Source organism: Phaseolus vulgaris, chromosome 6 (genome assembly GCF_051622355.1).
Source record: "Phaseolus vulgaris cultivar YP4 chromosome 6, ASM5162235v1, whole genome shotgun sequence".
Taxonomy (NCBI): domain Eukaryota; kingdom Viridiplantae; phylum Streptophyta; class Magnoliopsida; order Fabales; family Fabaceae; genus Phaseolus; species Phaseolus vulgaris.
In genome coordinates, this window is record NC_143503.1 from 24,989,697 (window position 1) to 25,011,557 (window position 21,861).

Sequence of the window (21,861 nt, forward strand, 5' to 3'; positions counted from 1 at the left end):
CACACCCTTGACTTCCATCTCTGACTGCTGAACAACTATTATGTATGTTTTTGACATTTAAAAAATGGTTTCACACTCAGAGCCACATTAAATTAGAAGTGAGACAGAACCATGAGAAAATCTGTCTACCACCACTATTCACTGCACAACCTGGTTTGCTGTTGGAATCACAGCCTGGCTTCAACTGCAATTCACACCATCATTCTTTTCTCAACCATGTTTAATACCATTTTTCCATCAATAAATTATCATTATTTACAAATTTTACCATTCAATTTTTTGCCTTTTATATTCAATTCTTTATTTCCACACATTTTACTGATTCATTCAATACCGTTAAATATTTAATGGATCCATAAAATATATAAAAATTTAAAATTATATATATATGAAAAAGCTTACTGTAATAAATTTTGTGTCGCTATATAACTGAATGATAAAATGTGTAATTAAGCATATTCAAATTACACTATTTTTTTCAAGAGTAATATAAGATTAAAACCGGAAAATATTCGAGATATTTTATTAAATACATAGTTGCAAGTTAGATATATAAAAGTATAATTTCTTTTCTTCCAATTTTTAATTTTTTCTCACATTTATTTTTCTTTGGCAATCACTTCTTGCACCTTATGTTTACATGAAATATGACAAAAAAATTCTTAAATAAAAGAGAGTATATATCAAAATACATTTTGAAATTCTTTTTTAGCGGTAACTACGGTGTCCTTTTATATTAAGGTCAGTTTTGGAATTTAGAAAATTGTGGGGGTGCAGGAAGAAAAATGTAGGGGTGTAGGAAGAAGAAGCCTTTCTTTTTATGTTTGTGTATGGATGTTGGACTATGAGCTGAGCTGTTTTTAGCCCAGGTATTAGAAAAAAACAATAGCAAACATAATTACACTAGGACAACTTCTTCCTGCACCTCCATGATTTCTTCGGGCACCTCCATAAAGTTTAAAAATATCAAAATTATCCTTCAGTAAAAAGATAAAAATGAAAATATTGTTTGTCTGCTAGTGAGAAAAAGGAAGTTACTTCGTTTGGTGGGGTGCATCGCTGGAGCTTGAGTGGTGGTGGTCCTTGAAGTGGTGTTGGAGGTGGTGCTTGAGAAGGTGGTTGAGGTGGTGCACGGTGGTAGGTAGCAGCAGTGGTAGGTGGTGTTGGCATTGGCACCGTTGGTGAGGTACATTCTCATTCTCATTCTTCTGCCTTAAATAAATATTTCCGCATTAGTTAATCCGGTGGATCCACGGATCACATAATCCGGTGCTTAAGTAAAGCGTTTTGGATTAGATAACTTTTGTGCATACCGGATCCGGAACCTGCCAAAGTCATATTTTCAGATTGTGTAATCTGGTACCAAATGAACTATGGATTACGCAATCCGAAAGTGATTTTAGAACTTTCAATATGTCTTACGTATTACGTAGTCCGGTACTCATTTTGTTATATGAATTTCAATTATGCATTACACAATTCGGAAGACATTTGGAACATCAAACATGACTTACGAATTACATAATCCGGTAGTCATTTTGCAGTGAAAATTTTGACTTATGGATTACACAATCCAGAAGTCACCTGAAATGACTTATGGATCACGTAATCCAGAATTCATTATGCTGTTAAAATTTGACTTATGGATTATACAATCCGGAAGTCATGTTTAAGTTGTCAATTACAAAATCTTATTCTATTTTTGTTTTGCATATGTGAATTTATGGAAATTATAATAAAATGAAAATTTATGTTTTATGAATGAAGGTGTAAGTATGGAAGAATTAATGAATTTTGTGCATCAACATGGATTGTTTGAAGGGGACTATGGTATCCATTTTACAACAGATGAGGTGAATAAAATTTCATTTCATTTATGTTTATTGCATTATAATTTGAAGAAGTGATTTTGTAATATTGTTAGAATAACTTTGTGTAGGTGTTTCCTTCGCGAGAAGACTTACTTGAATGGGTTCGTAGGGTTGGTTATGGACATGGTTTTGTTATTGTCATTATTAGGTCTGACATAGCAAATGGTAAGCAAGGGTTTAGTGTAACTGGTACTCGAAAATGTGAATGTCCCCTTAAATTGCGAGGTAAACCTGTTGGAAAGGGTCAAGGTTGGGTCTCATACCTACCGCTGACATTTTATGGTGTACACATTGTTACCCAGAGGCAAGGTTATGGTCATCATATTACATTGCTCGGATGCAATCTTTTACCCAATTAATCAGTATTAGTCCGACATATGTGAACCTTGGAGACAATTGATGTAAACATAATTTATTATGTCGATTTCTGATGCATAATTTATTACTTAAGTTATGATTCATAATTTATTACTTCAATTTCGATTCATAATTTATTCGCATTTATGTCAGATAAAAAATAAAATAACAAACACTATAACATAAATTAATTAAACCATATTGTACACATACAAAGTTACTATCATTACAATCATGTAATAAAAAAAATATCAACGACGTCCACGAACATTACGTGATCGTCTCGTGTAGATTGCCCCGTCATCTGTCACACTCCGGGCTAACTGCAACACTGTCTCCATACTCTCATATGCGTAAGTGCCTTCAGTGACCTGACGACAATCTATCATGCGCTGGAGGATACTGGCAATGCGTCTAAATATACCCTGCACCAATTTCAAAATAAATTAAACTTTTTAAATATATTGTTTAATCACATAACAATAAAAAAAACTTACCGCATGTGCACACTCATCTTGAGACGAATGACCTGCCTGCTCAGCATTTGGACTACGAAGGCGACGACGTGGTACAACACTGGGTCGATCTCCAAATTCACCTTTGTGAATGTATGGGTGTGATACTGTCCTAAACCAAGACATGTACTCAGGAACACATGCAGATGGACTAGAAGCAACTCTCAAACCTGTCACCATGTGGTGATCAAACTGCAACCACCTTTGATCAATGACATGTGCACCAGGAGCCTCAGCCGCCATCGGTGATGATGGAATGCTCTGCTCGTACCCAAATTGGCGCAAAACACGCTCGGGCATATGTCTATGTGATAAGTTGCCCAATCGCAAGTGACCCGAGAATAAATAAATGGTCTCAAATGGTCTGCTCAATCTACGGTCCTCATACGGAGTCCAGATGATGTCATCGTGTGTGACCTCATCCAACTACACTCGCACATCACCAACTGCGCAAATCTGATGGGAAACAATATACCGTGCTGCCCGCGGGTGTACATTGTCATATGAGGGATTAATATCCCTTCTTCCCATGCCCGAGAAGTGCTCATAAATCCATGCCTACGTAATTCAATCATATTAATTATAAAATATTTAATACAAAACATTATGGAATGTAACATGTGATTGCTAATTATTTGTATGGTTTCATACCTGAACCAGTGTCGCATAACTGGCCAACTGCTTCATGTTAAAATAAGATGCATCCCCCAACTGCTCATATAGATATGTAAGTGTTGCTGCTCCCCATGCATATCCATGACACATATGTAGATTGCTGAATAACAATAAGTACAATATAGATACAGAGGTGACACTTTTATCTGCAAAAATAGTGCATCCAAGCAGATGCAACAAGTAAGCCCTGGCAGCACACTCCCAAGCCTATTGAGCGCAACATTCCTCATATATATCTCGAAGCCAACTCAATCGTACGTGGACGCCTCGACACTGTCTCATCTCAGCCTTCCCCCGAGTCTCATCCACCCCTAGTAACTCAGCTAAAATTGTTGCAGTTCCGTTGTACTCTAAGGGCACATATGTTGGGAATTGACCCAAAATGGGGAGGTGTAAAAGAGATGACACATCATCAAGTGTGATGGTCATCTCACCTACGGGAAGGTGGAAGGAGTTTGTCTCCCGATGCCACCTTTCGACAAAGGCTGAAATCAATCCCTTATCACCCACTTCATAACTTATATTGCACAAACTAAACAATCCGGAATTTTGTACAAGTAGCTCAATATTAGCATGAGGCATCCCAAATTTACGTAATTTCCTACCGTGAGATACTAATTTAATTTCTCTTCGATCCTAATATAAATTTTGTATATATTAAATATAATTAAATAAATTTAAACAATAATTAATAAAGATAATTTAATTGAAGGTTTTTTCGTTCTTACCTCACCCTCTCAAAGCTTAACATCAACATGGTCAACAAAATTTACCAGTAAAGACATATCAGAAGGTCCTCCAGGAAACCCTTCTCCCTGGTCTACTTGGTCATCATTCTGTAATCCTTGTTCATTGTCATTATAAATATGAACATCATTATCAATCCTTTCCTCGACACCACCTCGGTCTCTTCTACGGACGGATGTCGTCGGCCTTCTGCGATCATGATCCTGAGATCCACCACCTCTAGTTTTAGCCATATCTATCCACAACACAATTTAAATTTCAATTATTTACAAATAATAAATAATATAATCATGAATTTGTGTACATAATATAAAATTTAAAAAAAGTTTTTAACAAGTGGGTTGGAAACTAAATACATAACAAAAACGTAAAATCACAAAAATGCAAACTTTGTAAGAACACTACCGGATTACATAATCCGAAACACATACAATGTAAACCTAAACCGGATTATGTAATCCAGAATTACTAAAATACCTAAACCGGATTACGTAATTTGGAATTACTTAAATAACCTAAATTGGATTAAGTAATCCGATATTACTTTACATTCTCAACTATACCGGATTACATAATCTGGTGCCTATTATGAAAAAATGCAGAGTACCGGATTACACAACAAACGGATTACAATACCGGATTACACAACAGTAGGTTTCAAAAGCAATGCAAAATCTGGAAAATTCAACTTACTAACCTGTGAAGAGGACACTTTAGATGTGTGAGTGATAGACAATGTGGGGTTTAGAGAGATTTGAGAGATGAAGAGAAAAAACCTTCGAATGGGGGTGTGGAGCGGCACCGCCGGAAGGGACAGAAAAAAAAGGCACGAAAGTTAAAGTGAAAGTGAAGGTTAGGTAGGTTAAAGGTATATTAAACTATTATTTTAATTTTTTAATATTTTTACTGAAGGGTATATTAGTAAATGTACTTTTAGTATGGGGTGGGAGAAGAAGTCATGGAGGTGCAGGAAGAAGTTGTCTTACACTAGTATTATTTGGTTATGGGTCCATCCCGTTTGCAATATGTACTTGGTATTGAAAGCCTATTAGATTCATTGGTTTATATTTGAGGAATTGTGAGGTCATGGACCAATATTGTTAATAGAGCGAAACGATCTGAATGTTGATTTCTAAAATTAATGAAAAAGATCTCATTTACTCATAAAAAGAGAAAGGTGTTAATGAAAATAAGTAGTTGGATATGCCGAATAGAAAATAATAATGAAATAAGAGTTGAAAAGAATACTAAATAAAAAAAACAATATAAGAAAGAATGGAGACGATAAAAAAATAAATTATTCAACTGGAAAACCACTATTTCTTAAGAGATAACTATAACACAGTGTACAAAAATAATAAAAAGAAAAAATTTGAAAGAAATAAGAATCTATTTCTCTAATTTTGTGTTTGTTGTTTTGTTTATTTATATTATTAACATATGTGAACTTTCCATACTGATCTAATGCTTCTTTTCAATTTAAATGGTCAACTTGCATTAAATATTAAATTTTCAAATGAAGTAAAATAACACATGGAACTTAAATATGTTTAAGAAAATTCAAATAATCAAACTAGTACCCCTATATGCAATTAATCCAAAAAATAAATAAAAAACCTTATTCCAAGTAAAAGTTTAATTGGTAACCATTGTTATCCTCCTTTGATAAAATAAAATAAAATTGTTATCCTCTTTGCAAACTCCATTATCACATACTTCTATTGTGCTAACCAACTTGTCATATGGCGAAGTTTTTAGGTAAAATCTACTTGTGTTTATCCTTTATCCATTAGGAAAATTTTTTTACAACCCACTTTTCTAAAACATCTACTTACAACTATTTTAATAATAAAATATTATTTAAATAATGATAACAATAAATGTAATGAAATATTATAACAGAATAATATTTTTTAATAATTAAATATTATATTAAATAATAATAATATAAATGAAGTATTATAATAGAATAATATTTTATGTAGTTGCAAGGTGGATGTTGAAAAAAGATCAGTGTGAAATGATCACGACCCTAGCCATTATTAGCCCACTCTTTTTAGATTTTCTTAAAGTGTTTTAATTATAAAAACAAATAAATTTTAACTAAAATACAAATATAGATAATTTGTGTTTTAAAACACTAGTAATAAAAAAATTGCATATGAAGAATATTTTGTTTTCTAATTCTTTTAGAATCATAGAAATTTGTTTTAAATTTTACTTATAGTTTATTTGTTTACTTTTACACTCATAGAAATTTGTTTTAAGCTTATAGTTTATTTATTTAAGAATATTAAAAGCATGATTTCAACCGATTTTTTTTAATTGAACGGTAAATTTTAAATGTAATTTTTTATTTTAAAAATCATATTTTAAATTAAAATTCCTATTATTTTCTAAAAAAGTATTGAAATCCTAATATTTCTTAAATCTTTTTGCCTCTGAAACCCTTAAAAAAACAGTTACTCAGTGCAGAATCTATTGTCATTTGAATCAGTCCTTCAAAATCCAACAAAAACATATAACCTGTGATATTATGATGTTCTTTTACTTCCTTCCCAGTACATGCTCTTCCTCTTCTAAACACTCATAACAGGAAACGGTGCAATGGAACCCGATTCGAATGCCACCACCATAACCATAAACGTCAAGTTCAATGGCGTCACCATACCCATCTCAATTTCACCCAACTCTACCATCAAAGACCTCAAGTCCCTTCTTCTACCTTCCACCAATGTCCTCCCTCGGGGCCAGAAACTCATCTTCAAAGGTTTCACCTTTTGCCCCTTTCTCTTTTTCATTCAACACCCTTATGAAAGAATCCCCCACCCCTTTTGAATTGGTGTGTGTGAATGAAAGTAATGAATGATTTTACAGGTAAGGTTTTGGAAGACCCCCTGACTTTGACTGCATCTAACTTGACTAATGGATCCAAACTCATGCTTGTGGCTTCTCAAGGTTTATATCAAGGGGTATTGTATATGGCTTTCTTAATCTCTTTCTCTGTTCTGTTTTTTTTGTCTGTGGAGATAGTGTTCAGTAAAATTAGTTTTTATTTTCTATTAATGAGTTTAGAATTCACACATTATACATGAAAAATTCTAGTCACATAGACAAACACAGTGAAGAATGTGTTAGAGAATGTATCCTGATGTATGGTAAGATTATTGGTTTTGTAATAACCATTTTGAATGTTATATGAGGGGTGGTTTCTAATTGGCTAATTGTGTAAAAATCTTAACATGATGCATGAATATTTAAATTGAAATCGTAAACTTTATTGAAGCATGATGGGTCGTTAACTCTGCTGTATTATATTATGATTTCATCATTAAGTTAAAATGTGGCTTTATGGGTATTGGGTAAACAATGAAAAATCTTTTGCACGAATGCCTTGGCAAACTTGGTATAGACAAACTAGATGGACCCTTTCGTATAGGAGGTGTATGGAGCTTCTCATTGAAAATAAAAATTATGTTTATAGATGTGACTGTGTAGAGTTTGTTTGTTCCTATGGAGATCAGAAAAATGTAGCTTGAAGATTTCGATTCTTTGTACAGGATGGTCCCATCTTGAAGAAAGCTAATGTTGTTCCCAAATCGAGGAAAGATAGTCACTTAGGCTCTAGCAATGACGTGAAGAAAATTCCTGTCAAGAACAGGATGGAACGGTGGAAAGCAACAGGAGTTGTAGCATTGTCTGAAAGCAACTTGGAGGTAATAATATTTTGTTCATAGTTTTGTCATTTATTCAACTGGAGGCTTGGTTTTGTGACAAGCGGAAATTTAGAGACCAGGAACATGCTAAATTTTATTCAATGGCACAGTTTTGAAGATTTTTCAGATTGATATCATATTGTGCAATTGCAAACAAAATGGTATGAAAGTATCCTCTTTTATCATATTCTGTAGGTCACATGTTAGGGGTGTGTAGGGTTCACTTCAAATTATAGCATGATTGAGCCAGGCTATAACTTCATTTACAAAACAATCCATCAAATTATTGTAATTCAAAGTAGATTTCTTTTTCCAGTATAAGAAAGTTTTTGGTGGAAGGGAAGTTGGCATTCCAAGGTTAAGGCATGTTACAATACTAAGAGTTTGCAGTGTCGCTTATGACAAAAGAGTGAACCCAAGACCTTTGCATCAATGCTGTTTGATCCTAACAATTTGGTCAACTGCTATTGCTTAATTCATGGTAGTTTTATATGATTGTTTATAAGTAGGTTTTTGGTGTGTTGCAAGATGGACCACTGATTATTATGGTTAAAATTAAGATATTTTGTCTTGTCTTTTTTATCCCCGTAATTGTTCGTTGTCTTTGGCCAGACCAGAAGAACTTCATAGTGTCTTGTTTATCTTTTTTATCTCTTCTATCCATTATTTTACCATAAATATCTTATTGAACAACCACACATGGTGTGATGGGTTATACCACAGACAAATCACACGGGAAAAGGGAATTCCATGCTACCTCTCTGCAGACAATAGGGCAGAATAAATCACTGATTTCATGTTCATATCTGATGTGACACTCAATCTTATGTCAGATATCTGCTGAGGTCAAATGCTTTACAAGCAAATAATTGGAGTTCCAACTCTAGTTTGTCATTTTGGATTAGGCATAGCGCTAGACAGCATCGTAGAACTTGCTGGAAGTTACATTTGCAACTTTGCATGTTATTATACCGAATAAATTGTTATTAGCTGCGTAATAATACACTTATTCTAGTGGAAGGATAGGTTCCAGTATTGCTGTTCACTTCAGTCTTACAAACAGTAAAACCTATTATAATCCTAAGCAACTTAGTGTAGAGAGGTCTAACAGCTCAAGTCTAGGCTTGAACTCATTATACAATTTTTTGCTTAAAATCCAATAATAATGGTGACTGGTCCTTTATAGTTAACCATAGCCTACATTAGTTAGTCCTGATAGCATGCTCTATGCCTTGGTGAATCTAGAAAAGAAGTATTTAAACAGTCAATAAAAGAGAAACAGAAATCCCTGAAAAATAAAATAAATTGTTATAAGATGTAATTTATTTTCAATTGTAAGAAACTCTCATTTTCCTAGAAATTTTTATTCAAATAGGCCATACCTGAAGAAGTGTGGGTTTGTGGATCTTCTGCAAGAGTTCTAGATTGCAACAAGAATTCAATTAAAAGTGTCCCTGATGAAATTGCACGTCTTACAGGTCTAGAGGTAAGCTGAACGTCTCTCTTCTATCTCTATAGGTTTAGTATCTGCTACATCCAGTTGTTTTTCTTGGGAGCAATAAATAACATATTTTTGAAACACTGCAGAAACTACTCATGAATTCAAACGAGATAGAGGATGAATCAATTAGGTGGGAAGGACTAACAACTCTGAAGTACATAACTGTATTATCATTGAAGCATAACAAGTGAGTAGATGTTATCATTTGTAGTTCCAATGTGTGCCTGCTTGGATTTATTTGCATAAGTCAACAAATAAATTTATACAAGTATTGCTTTCATTATGGATTTTTGTTAGTCCCTTCTAAATCATCATAATTTGCAACAGTTGGTCCCTTGCCCAAAGATAATCGGGTGGAGTAAGTATATTTGATGTTTATGTTTCTAGCATATTTTTGTGAAGTTAATGTAAAATGCTAGAGGTTACTTACATTGTGTTCTTAAACTAACACCAATTTCTGACCATTATTTCAGTTATTCTAGTTTATTGTTAAATCTATTAAAAATTCTTTAGCATATTTGAAAGATGACTTCAAAATTTCAACCTTGGCTTCTAGGTCTTTATATTTAAAGTTTATCAAGAATGTTGTTTCTTCATGTAATTTAGCTGTTTAACATGATTTCTCTGCAGTTTAACTACTTTGCCGTCTGCTCTTGGATCTCTTACCTCTTTGAAGGAGCTGTATGTTTCCAACAATAAATTGGGTGGCTTTCCTGATGAAATAGGGCATCTGACAAAATTAGAAGTTTTGCAAGCCAACAACAATAGGTATTATTTAAAATTCAGTACTTGATTAAGTATGGAGATATTTTTGTATCACATTGTAAGTTTGGTCAAATCACTAAAACCCTGTTTAAGGATTGTCCTGCACTTGACTTGTTTATTTGGTCCATCTATTTGTGATTCATGGGTGATTGTTTACTACATCTTGCAATTTTAAGTTATGAATATACATTCTTATTTTCTGGGTCCAATTTTGTATGTATAGATATTTAGTTATATACTACATACTCATAACTTAAGATACTCAACCAACCCTCTCCTCCGTTATCAAGCCTCTTCCTCAAAACCCTAACTAAATAGAAAATATCAATAAATAAATAATTTTAAAAAAAAATCCCTAATCCTTGTTTTTTGTTGTCGAAATTATAAAGTAAATTTGGAAATGTCAGATTAAAATATGTGTCTTTATTGGCCAGTGGAAGAATCTGTCATGAGTAGCCCCTGTCCATCCCTTTCATCAAGTTTTAATCTAAAAGTCTGAGACAATGCATTATACTACTTAGCTGAATGAAACAGTTTATGCAAAATCCATCTACCTCTTGCAGTAATTACTACTAACAAATTACTACCAAAGTTGTTATTTTGATTGATGTGTATCTTGTTCTCAGGATAAGTGTAATCAGTGACTCTATTGGGAACTGCCATTCTCTTGTTGAGGTACAGTTGCTGGTCTTCTATCCTTTCTCTCATCTTTGTATTCCTTTTTCAGAAGGGACTTTCCAATTGAGACAGCTTTGAAAAATTAAAACGTCAATGAAAGTAATATTTTTTTCGATAGTGTATAAACTCTTAAATATACTTATCCAACTTTTCTTGTGACATAGGTTGATTTCTCATCAAATCTTCTGTCAGAATTGCCAGAGACATTTAGTTGTTTGAACAATTTGAAGGTAGCCTTTTGTGACCCATCTTATCTGCATAAAAAAAGAAAATTTAAGTGGTTTGTTTCCCATCACAAGTTATTTATTATCTATTTGGTATGTTATCTTTAAATGTAAAATGCTAGAGGTTACTTGCATTGTGCAGGTATTGTATCTTAGTAACAATGCAATGAAATCTCTTCCATCTAAACTATTCAAGACCTGTTTTCAACTCTCCACACTGGATCTCCACAATACAGAAATAACAATTGATTTCCTGCGCCAGGTGTGCACGTTTTCTTGCGTTATATTTTGAACCAAAACCAAATATTTCACTTCACCAGAAGGCTTGGCTTATCAATAATTATGTCAGTTCAACTGAGCATGTAATCTCTAAGAAACAAACTGTTACATGACAGCAAAATATGCATTGCTTTCTTGCAGTTTGAAGGGTGGGACAATTTTGACGAGCGCCGGCGCTCAAAGCATCAAAAACAAATTGATTTCCGGGTTGGAGTCTCTAGAGATTTTGATGAAGGTGCTGATAAGAACTAAAATTATTTATGTTATTACAGATAGTATTCATGAAGTTCATGTCCAACCATGATGGCACTTGCTATCTTAAGGTTCCTGTGGAGAGAAAAAAAAAATGCTTGAGTACCCTTTAAAAAGTTGTTGTGTTGTTATTTTAAAAATTGAGGTCCAAATAAGGATAATGTGTCATTCTTTGTGTTATTACATGCCCTATGTCTGTGTGTATGATAAGATAAGGAAGTTCCAGGTATTTGGCTTACAATTCATGGATTTGATATCTGGTTTGAAGGTTGACACAAAATGATGACTTGCAGAGTCATGCCTCATGCAATACGTTGGAAAAAAAAAAGTATGCTTCAAGGTAAGAAATACGTTTGATTAAATTTAATACTTTAACAAATATTTTCCAAATTTAAAATAATTGAAGTTAAAATTATAATTAACTAAGAAAATACCTTCTTTATATTATTATCATGAAAGTATAATTTTCTCACCTTCATCTTGTAAATAAAGAAATAAATCATAATGTTAACTAATGAACAATAATCCGAAAATAATTTCTAGAATTCATGGCAAGTAATGGAACGTTAAATTCTCAAATTCATATTTTTTAATCGGTATGACAAACACAGTTTAAGATTTGAAAATTTGAGAAATTTTGAAGTTAGACAAAATCAATAAAATACTACAAAGGCTCAATCACGCCATTGATTTTGTCTTCCATTTAAATCTTATTCGAATGTTTTTGTGTAATTTATTTTAACTTAACAGTTGAGATTTGAAAAAATCTTCACATTATTAATAGTGTTTGGTGAATAATTTTTTTCAAAAGTAATCTAGTGTTTTTTAAAACTTAAAAAACGATTTTAAAAATACTTCTATAATTTCATTCATAAAATTTGACTGATATTTAGATGTATTGTATGACTTAAATTTTATTAATTTTTTACTAAATAAGATATTGACATTGATAGTATTATTGTTTAGGATTTTTTATTATATACTTTATTTCAGTTATATATGTCATTATTTCGAGACGTTGATACTGATAGATAGTATATTTGTTTTAATCATTATATATATATATATATATTATTTTATTTTTAAAATTTATAAAAGTAGTGAAAATACATTTAAAAATTAATATTAAAGACTAATTAAAATTTTATATAAAAAAAGTTAGTATAAAAATAATTTCGCTAAACATTCATATCCCGCCAAGCAATTTTCTTAACAAAACTGTAGTAATTTGATTTGGATGCAGAAGTGAAATATTAAGAGAAGCTAGCATAACAAGACAAAGATAAAAAAGAGGTGAGAAAGAATGACAGGAAGAAGAAAGTGGTTTTCTGAATTCACATGAAAATTGAAATAATGTTTTTCCTTTTTGTATCAATTATGAATATGATGCATGAGAGAGTCAAACATGCCAAAGATGAAAAGGCAACTTGAAGTTGCTACTAACGGAAATAAATGGATATTTGAGGGATGTCAATGTCATTATCATCATCATCCTCACATGCGACAACAACGTCCAAATGACGACGGTATGAGGGAATGTCCAACTTGGCTACATCCCTTCCGAGATCTGCTACCTTTTTGTCCATTCGCTCTTTATGCTTAGGGAACATGCTATTATAGAGCAGGCAACTTCCACAGGAAATACTATAAGCATTCAAACCCTTTGCCTTCAGCCATTCAAGAAGTTCTCTCAGGGTAGGATTATCTCCAACGATCCATCTATCCCAAACTGTCCAATTCATATCTTGATGTTTTATAATCTTCGGTGGAACTGGTTCAGCAATTGAAAACAGAGGCAGCGCTAAGTTAGCAAATGTGTTTCTGTAGTCTTCAACTTTGTGCCCTCCATCCAAAACTTTGTAAAGCTCCAGGCAGACAAGACCAGTGGCCATAGCGGTCGAGGTTGCAATTGCAGGAATGATCCGTCCAGCAATAAACTTGGCTTTGAGCTTGTCGACTTCAGGAATGCTGTAATTCCGAGCCCTCATGTTGGCAAGCCCAGCAATCACGTCCATATGGTAGTTTGTATCATCATCCTGCAGTTAAATGGCAGAATGGTAAATTCTCAATTGACGATAACTACTCAGAAAAATATATAAGAACACAAAATGCAGAATAGTTCACATCAAGTACATATAAACTTAAGATCATAACATAACTACAAAATATACAAATTGACGAGATAACAATTTTATCAGGAGTGTGAAACAACGAGGAGGGTCAGAAAAAAACAACAATCAAAGTAACAAAGGAAATGCGGGACCTTCTCAAACTGAATTGGTTTCATCCTGAACCCTGATGGCAGATTAGCCCGGCACCTCTCTAACTCAACTATCAGATCATTAATAACTGCTGCATCATCTATAGAAGCTGTCGCAAGACTGGTAGCCTTCTCATCTGTCACTATTTTCACACCTTTCTTGGGCTCAAAGTCAGGTACTATCAACCTATCCACAGCTTCGGCCACCTTCCTAGTGTTCTTAACCCAATCAGGGATTGGGATACCAAATGTTTCTGCACGTAAAATTGAAGTTGCCAACACAAAATTTAGATGACCCAAATCAGAGGATGAGAACTGCAGTGGATGAGGGAATCTTTTTGGTGCGGACCAGAAAGGAGCTCCAGTACTAGTTGCAGCATCTTCAGGAAAAGTATAGATCAACTGCTTCAACCGGTTGGCAAAATAATCCTCAAACCTGTAGAGAAATGTGTTATAAATAGACACAACTAATATGCTCACACAACATTAATATATAAGTTAATAGGGACTAGCATATACTGCAAAGGAACATACTTCAGCCGAGCCCAACTGATACAATCTTCAAAAGTTTCACACTTGTCCGTGTCCAGGCACTCAAGAACACGCTCCAAGTTATCCCTTGCTTGAGCATCACCAGCATTTCTCATTGAACTGGTATATTCACCTGGGTTAGACAAATATGCATTTACTTCAGCTGGAGTTTTCTCAAGCAGACCCTCAAATTCAGATCGAGCCCATGTCAAGCAGTGGTCAATGTTGTGTGGAAATGAGTGTACAGTGCACATTGGAGCCTGTTTCTCAGGAGGATCTCTTGATGCACCATAGTTTTCTGTCAGGTGAGGAATAACCATCTGAGTATTGCATTTGGCTCCAAGAGTTCCAGACTCAAGAAGAGGCTTTTGGAAATACAAGCATCTCTGATCAACATATAACCTTGCATTAACATTGTCTAGGGCATTTATAACAACATTCAGATTTTCCCAGAAGGTGTCGTTGAACACATTTTCAGTTTCTGTGCCAACCCGATTTTGTAGAGCTTCAATATTAAAACTAGGATTTATGGATGCAGCAGCTGAAGCAGCAACTGTGGACTTTGCCTGACCAATATTCCAATCACGGAAAAGAAACTGCCTGCTTAGGTTACTCTTCTCTATCACATCATCATCAGTAACGGTGAGCTTACCCTGACTTCCACAAGAAACTCCCATGAGAGCAAGATTTTTTAAAAATTCACATCCCAAAGCACCAGATCCAACTACAAACACTTTAGAATCCTCTAATTTTTTCTGTAATTTCCGTCCAAATACTGAAATCTGTGCATCATAACGACCATTAACTGGTCTGAAATCATCTGGGTCTACTGGTTCTGAAGGGAGTGATTCCACAGAGTCAAAGTAGAAGAACTGCAGAGGAACTAGAAGTTAAAACCATAATAAATAACAAAGACTAGTGTTATTAAGTGCTGATTGTATTCTATTCTTGGAAATCATTTTCAGTAATTTAAAGAAACAATCATAAATTGATAAGCGTAGTTCCTTAATACTGTTTTTAAAAGTAATACCAATTTCTTCAGTCTTCAAAATAAAGAATCCAGATAAATTGTTTTGCCTTACTATTAGTTTTCTATCCCGAAATTAGTTTATGAAAATTATTTCTAAAATCATTTTAAAAACAATAAACTAAAAATCAGACCCTTCTGCCATATTAAACGGTTCTTATTAAAGAGGCAATTGACAAAAGTTCAGAAAACATCAGTTCCACAGAACAAATAAACAACATATTTTTACCAATAGCCTATAATCCTATGTGACTGTTGGGTATCATGACACACCAGACGCTATTTCAAAACAAAGAAAAATATCATGGTTTTTATTAAATGAGTGTCTATCTCGCTATCTTTATTTCTAATCTTAGCTACTATGTATCTAACTTAGTTACTTGGCTTGGATTGATTGGTATATAATATACTCACATGATTGTGTTCCTATAATGACGGATTCAAAACCTAAAATATACTAATACGAGAGAGGGCAAACGATCACAGAAATTTCCCTAAAAAAACAAGTAGACCATGGCTTAAAAGGGTGATCAAAACATCAATTTCATATTCCAGAGTTTTGGATGTGCTATATAGAAGCAATTAATCAATATTGACCACACAGGGGATTAATCAGCACAAGCTTCTTCCTCTCTCATGATGCTTTTAATGTATGCATTAATCTTTCCTTTCTGTTTGACATTACTTAAATAAGTATACCATTAATTTTTCTGGTACATGATGACCAGGATTCAAACCAATGTTGTAGAAAGGGGATCGATTAAAAAGACAGTAACTCAACTCATAAGAGCTATGAATATACAAAAATAAATCATAAATATTAAGATCAAATGCATAATACAACTAAAAATAGATTCATATGCCATAAAATGACTTGAACAACCTTCATCTGACTCCATTTTTTCTTCAAATTCTAAACAGAACAGAACACTCTAGAAGTCTAAATAGAAGCAAGAACAGAAGAATAAAACAATAAAAGTTATAAAACAGAATGAAGTTGAAGATGAAGGCAATGATGACCAACGATGTTGAAGGTTATAAAACAGAACAGAACAGAAGAATAAAACAATAAAAGTTATAAAACAGAATGAAGTTGAAGATGAAGGCAATGATGACCAACGATGTTGAAGGTGGCGCTAGTGAGAAATATGTGAGTGGGAGATGGCAACGCAAACCTTCTCATGCATAGCTGTTTGATTCTTGTTTTAAATTATAATTGGGAACACTAGGGGAAAAGAGGGCCATCTTTTTCAAACTTTTAAACTGGATCATTAGAAACACAAATCGAAAAATCCCTACTAGGATTCAGGTAACTCAACCCGAGGCTCTGCACAAACAGATTAACACAGTGCACGAGCAGGGGCATGATTAACATTGGTCCAAACTTAAAACAATCATTACTTCTAAAATATTTTCGCATGACAAAAGAAGATTAGGATTGAAGTTAAGACTTTTTTTAACTGCAGGGTACTTACCCAAGTTTTGAAGGTTGCGTAATAGAAAACTCTGGTACATTGTGTATCAGGATATTTTTTACGGCAGCTCAACAATCAAATAAATCCTTATATTATGCTAGCCTTTCTGAAGTTGGGTGATATCATAAATCAATTATAAGAGCAGAGTACACAGGTCTTGTTCGACCAGTAGGAAAGGGTTAATTTTCTTCTGAAACTACATTGGGTAAGTAACTAATACTATAAAAGAAACAACGAATTGAGCACACACCCATCAACAAACTATCTACTTGAAAAAAAATTAAATTTATCGATAAAAGATATTTATTTAGGTTTGGTTTCAGCTATCACAGGCTTGGTTTCACCTTGCACAACAAAATTTCAAAACTCGAAAAATGCCTAAAAATATTCTGACCTGAAAAAGTGGATGAAATTTCCCAGAGCACGCTTTGACAACCTCCTGTCCAACAATTCCACCAAACATAGCAGCCATTGGATTCAACACTGCCCTGGCACCAAAGGCAAAGTTTCTCAAAAGTTTTGGATTAATGTCTTCTAATTTCCCATCACTAGTGTTGTCATTAATTTCAGTGACAACAGATATAAGCTTCTGTGCATCTTCCTCCGAACCAGCCACAGGTAAGCGACCTAGCTCAGAAATGAATCTATCCAAACCCTGGAATGCTAAGTGAAGGAGAGGTGGGCGGTCAAACTTAGAAAAATCACTCAGAAGAAAATCACCAGGATCACTGAGTGCTTCCCTCAGTGACTTAAAGTTCAATACCTTTGATTGTTTGACCTGTGTAACAATACCACCTTTCTCATACATACCATAATTTGTAGTGTCTTCTTCAAGAGTAAACGAATATGCTCTAGCATTTTTAATCTTTCTAGGCTTTCCATCATTCAATTCTTTCATACCATGAATTTCAGAGAATACAACAAGATCTCCGTCCTGAAACTCAAGCCTCTCATCGTCAACACATGATACTAGAGAAGGGTTGTCGTTGCTTACGGATGCAATTATGCCACTGTGGGGTTCTTCTCCATCAACATCAACAACAGTAAACTCAGGCCCAAAATCACAGAACACGGAACCAAAAAGGCCTCTAACTTCAGTTTTAATAAAGGCAATAGGAGGCTGATGACTGCGGCAATAATCATTGAACTCACAGGCCTTCTCAAGACTGATATCAGTAAAAACAACAGCCTACAAATTAGTGAATAAAATTAGTAAGTATATGATCAAACTAAACTTCGATAAAAAGGAAGAGTTACAGTTGAAAATATGAAGAATCCAATTTATTAACACCATTACAAACGAACATGAAAAATATCAGCATTCAATTACTTCAGAATTATACAGATCAAACAAAGACGTATTTTATGCAAAGGTACAAGAAACAGGACATACAGAAAGGTGAGTCTATCACTGTGATTCATTTACTAATAAAAAATTGTAATATAAATGCTATACAATAACAATAATCACTACTAGTGACCTCATTTGCAGTACTCAAAATCTATGGACATAAGAATTAATAAGTAAAACGATATTCAGTTATGAAAGAGAAGTGACTAGAACTTACTAGTTCTTAACAAAGAATGGCATGACAACCATAAAAACAAATACATTGTAATAGAAAATAACATTAAGTACATTTTAAAGAAAGATTAGACTGCGGAAGTAGGTACTTGAAAATTAGAAAGTTGCTCTTTTGTCAGATGAGTAGTCAAGCTTTGGACAATCACAGCATTGTTGAGCTCCTGTAGCTTGCTAACAGAAGATGTTGCCCTGTTTTTACCAACATCATTCTCTGAAAATACAAAGTTACTGGATAGATCCCACAGCTCCACATTCCCCTCATCATGCAAGGTCACAGATTTGACACCAGCAAGAACGAGATTCTTCGCTGAAAGCAGTAAACTTCATTAGAAATCCAAGATTTAAAATTTCAGAGCGGAGACTAACTTCAACCTAAATACCAATACCATTAAATAAAAACTCAAATCACACAACAAAATGAATAGTTGAAATTACATAATCAAGTGATCTCTCAAAAAACTAATCCAAATCATAGATTACAAATCTATAAAAGAAACTACAGTACTGATTCCATTAGGTTATAATCAAAGGCAACATCAACGTAATTGCCCATATCACAGGATGCGAAAAATCCTCAACTGCGATTGCAGTTTAAAGGTTGCTGGTGATCATTTTCATGATAAATCTATTATGAGCAACAACAAAACTACGAGATTACAAACAGGGACGGTCACATCACTCTGCCTACAGCTTTTAGATGACAGTACTGTAATTACCAAATCTACTAACACAAATCCCATAATTTATCAACTTAATTTCTGCAAGAAACATCAAGCAAAAAACTGAAATAAAACTAAACAGAGTTTCACCATTAACTGAGGCATCACAAATAGGATCAAATCTAAATACAATCTCAATTCGTGACAAAACCCAAACAGCATAAAATATTAAACAAAAGCAAAGTGTTCAAAGATTTTACCAATCTCGACGCCAAGACCTTGCATCCCGGAGACCAGGACGCTGGAGCCAAACAGCCTCCGCATGGTCTCTCGACCATACACGGCGAGCTGACGGCTGTGGAGATCCTCATCGATGTCCGGAGGATTAGAGTCGCCCAAAGCCATGGCCGACACTCCCTCACTCGTGTTCCCGCTTTCGCTGCTGCTGTTGATGAAGCTCCGGACGGTGGTATCGTCGTTTTTCACCGTGGAATCGGCGGTTCCGGCGGCGATCCGATTCTTCTTGGAGAAACTGCTGCTGCAGATGTCGTTGTTGTCGGTCACCTCTTCTACTGCAACCAGTACTTCGCAAGGTCTCTTAGTTGGAAGCATATAGTACAGTAAGCTGCTGAACACGCGACGCAACGCGATCGTGAGGACGACGACAAGAACAAGAAAAGCAATGAAGAAGGGAGAATTAACAGCGCGATGGTCGCGAAGAGGATCGAAGTTAAAAGCAAGATACACAAACCGCGAAACCAGTAACGGAATCACGGCGAGGAAAAACCCAAACCCTAGCTCACGTAGCATGAGCGCAACTATTATTTTCGTAATTGTATTTGTAACTGTAATTGTTCGAGTAAAAAAGAGTTAATCGAAGAAGATTAACGAAGAGAGAAGCGACGTACCGATTGGAACTTCGGTGCGAAGGAAGAAAGAGAATGGAACCGATTGGATGCAGAGAATCGGAGAAGAAGTGTTCGTTTCGTTTTGTTTGTTTTTGTTCTGATTCGTGACGTTTGGGATTTTATTGAGAGGGTGAAGAGCGAGGGCATTTATGGATTTGCAAAAGAAGGCGAATGCGATGCTACTATTCTAGGGTTTCGCTTCGAGTGAGGACATGACAGGTGCTACTCCATTTTTTCTCTCTTCAAGAAGAGAGAGAGAGATGAGAGAGGAAAGAGAAGAGTGAGCGAGTAGCGTGAAATGAAAGATAAAACGTCAGAGAGCGAAACAGAGGACTCTTGAGTGATTGCCACGTCGTTGTTTAAGCATCTTGTTTGGTATCGACGGCACTCGTGTTGGGTTGTACCACGCGCACTGTGCTCCTGCAGGCAGTGGATTCAATGGAGGAAAGATCTAGAACAAGCTAGAGATAATGGAAAAGCCGAAAAAGAAAGAGAAATTCTGTGCTGTTGCATTCGTTGATTCTGCCTCTTCCTTCCCTTTGTTTTGTTCGGACAAAATATTATTTTATGAACATAATTAATATTTTTGGATAAAACATATACTATTAGTAGTTCTTTACGTGATTTTCTCTTATTGTTAATTATGATGTAATAAATTTTCACATAAGTTAAACAATTAATCATTAATTATAGTAAGAGAAAACCTTAATTATTAATTATCTCTAGCGAACAGTTTCTTCTTTTAACTAAAAAAATATAAGTAATATGACAGGGGAGTGGGCCAGAAAAAACGAGAGGGATTGCAATTTAAAATTGTCTGTATTTTTATAATTTTACTTTTAATATATATTTTAAGTTAATTGTATATCAAATAAAAATAATGCTGAATTAAAAAATTAAGGATTGTATTATATTTTATCTTGATTATATAATTTTAAATTTATGATTAATTATTGGGATAAATATAAATTAATAGCTATAGAAATAACTAATTTCATGCTTTAAAAAATTATGCAAAATAAAAAAAACAGTAAAGTTGCTCGTATTTAACTAAAATGGATATTTTTCAATGATTTGGGATTCTTTTTCAGGTAAACACTGTAAGAGAAAATCATGGAGTGGGAGCATTCATTAGGTGATCCCTTGGTCTCACGTTCCAGTGTTTAGTCGTGGTTTAGGCGAGCTTTCACTTTGGATCCATGAATAGAATAAGACAATTTCTTTCGACAATATATCAATTCAATTTTAATCTGCATGTTATATTTTTTAAATTATCTGAAAATTCAGAATAATAAATATAATTTAAAATTAAAAAAAAATATTCTAGACAAAAAAGTGCAGAACACAAATCTATACCCATTTTTATTTGAGGTTATTTTCATAATTTTGATGGGACATTTTTGTCATTTTGAATAGAAGATTGGGTGCAAGAAGAAATTGTCATAGAATAGTTGGGCTCACCTATACAAAGATTCCAACATACAAAGATTCTAACAGCTAATTCTTCTCCTACCTCATAATTGGAAATTTCTTTCTGCACCCCCATGGGATAGCAAAAGGACCATTGTATTCTTAAATTTTTAAAAAAATCTTATTTTCCTTACTTCCTTCATTTCTTTCACTTTTTCATCAATTGTGACACCCCAAGCACCCCCTTGGCCCACCCTCATTTCCTTTTTCAATCTTTTTTGGTGTGTTGTTAGCATTCATGTACTCTTTTGTGGGGGATCATATCTATATTAGAGTGTTATTTTGGATTGTGCTATTAACAAAGGTTGGTTTTGAAATTTTGTGTTTCTTCATTCTGGATTAGGTTATCTGGAAGGATTTTGGATT

General features: G+C 34.1%; 2 protein-coding genes and 1 pseudogene across 5 annotated transcripts; 1 reads left to right on the top strand and 2 right to left on the bottom strand.

Annotated features, from left to right (window-relative positions):
• Window positions 1-2,479: 2,479 nt before the first annotated feature.
• LOC137833487 (protein MAINTENANCE OF MERISTEMS-like) lies at window positions 2,480-4,398 on the bottom strand (annotated as a pseudogene).
• Window positions 4,399-6,641: 2,243 nt separating this feature from the next.
• Window positions 6,642-11,821, top strand: LOC137831504 (LRR/ubiquitin-like domain protein). The gene is made up of 10 exons (XM_068639210.2): window positions 6,642-6,935; window positions 7,043-7,137; window positions 7,726-7,881; window positions 9,257-9,367; window positions 9,469-9,569; window positions 10,013-10,150; window positions 10,774-10,822; window positions 10,990-11,055; window positions 11,192-11,311; window positions 11,470-11,821. The coding sequence occupies exons 1-10, from the start codon at window positions 6,773-6,775 to the stop codon at window positions 11,578-11,580; spliced, it is 1,110 nt and encodes a 369-aa protein (XP_068495311.1). The 5' UTR covers window positions 6,642-6,772; the 3' UTR covers window positions 11,581-11,821.
• A 1,063-nt stretch (window positions 11,822-12,884) lies between these two features.
• UBA1 (ubiquitin-activating enzyme 1) lies at window positions 12,885-20,543 on the bottom strand. 4 transcript variants are annotated; one of them, XM_068639219.2, is made up of 7 exons: window positions 20,026-20,543; window positions 19,378-19,742; window positions 18,548-18,765; window positions 17,268-18,062; window positions 14,375-15,243; window positions 13,844-14,276; window positions 12,885-13,616 (listed from the first exon to the last, which is right to left on the bottom strand). In XM_068639219.2, exons 2-7 carry the CDS (start codon window positions 19,727-19,729, stop codon window positions 13,020-13,022), a joined length of 3,264 nt encoding a protein of 1,087 aa, XP_068495320.2. In that variant the 5' UTR covers window positions 19,730-19,742; window positions 20,026-20,543; the 3' UTR covers window positions 12,885-13,019. The 4 variants fall into 4 exon arrangements, with proteins under 4 accessions (XP_068495320.2, XP_068495321.2, XP_090160107.1 ...); XM_068639220.2 differs by having other exon boundaries at window positions 19,378-19,745; window positions 20,026-20,534; XM_090303981.1 differs by having other exon boundaries at window positions 18,513-18,765; window positions 20,026-20,332.
• Window positions 20,544-21,861: the final 1,318 nt, after the last annotated feature.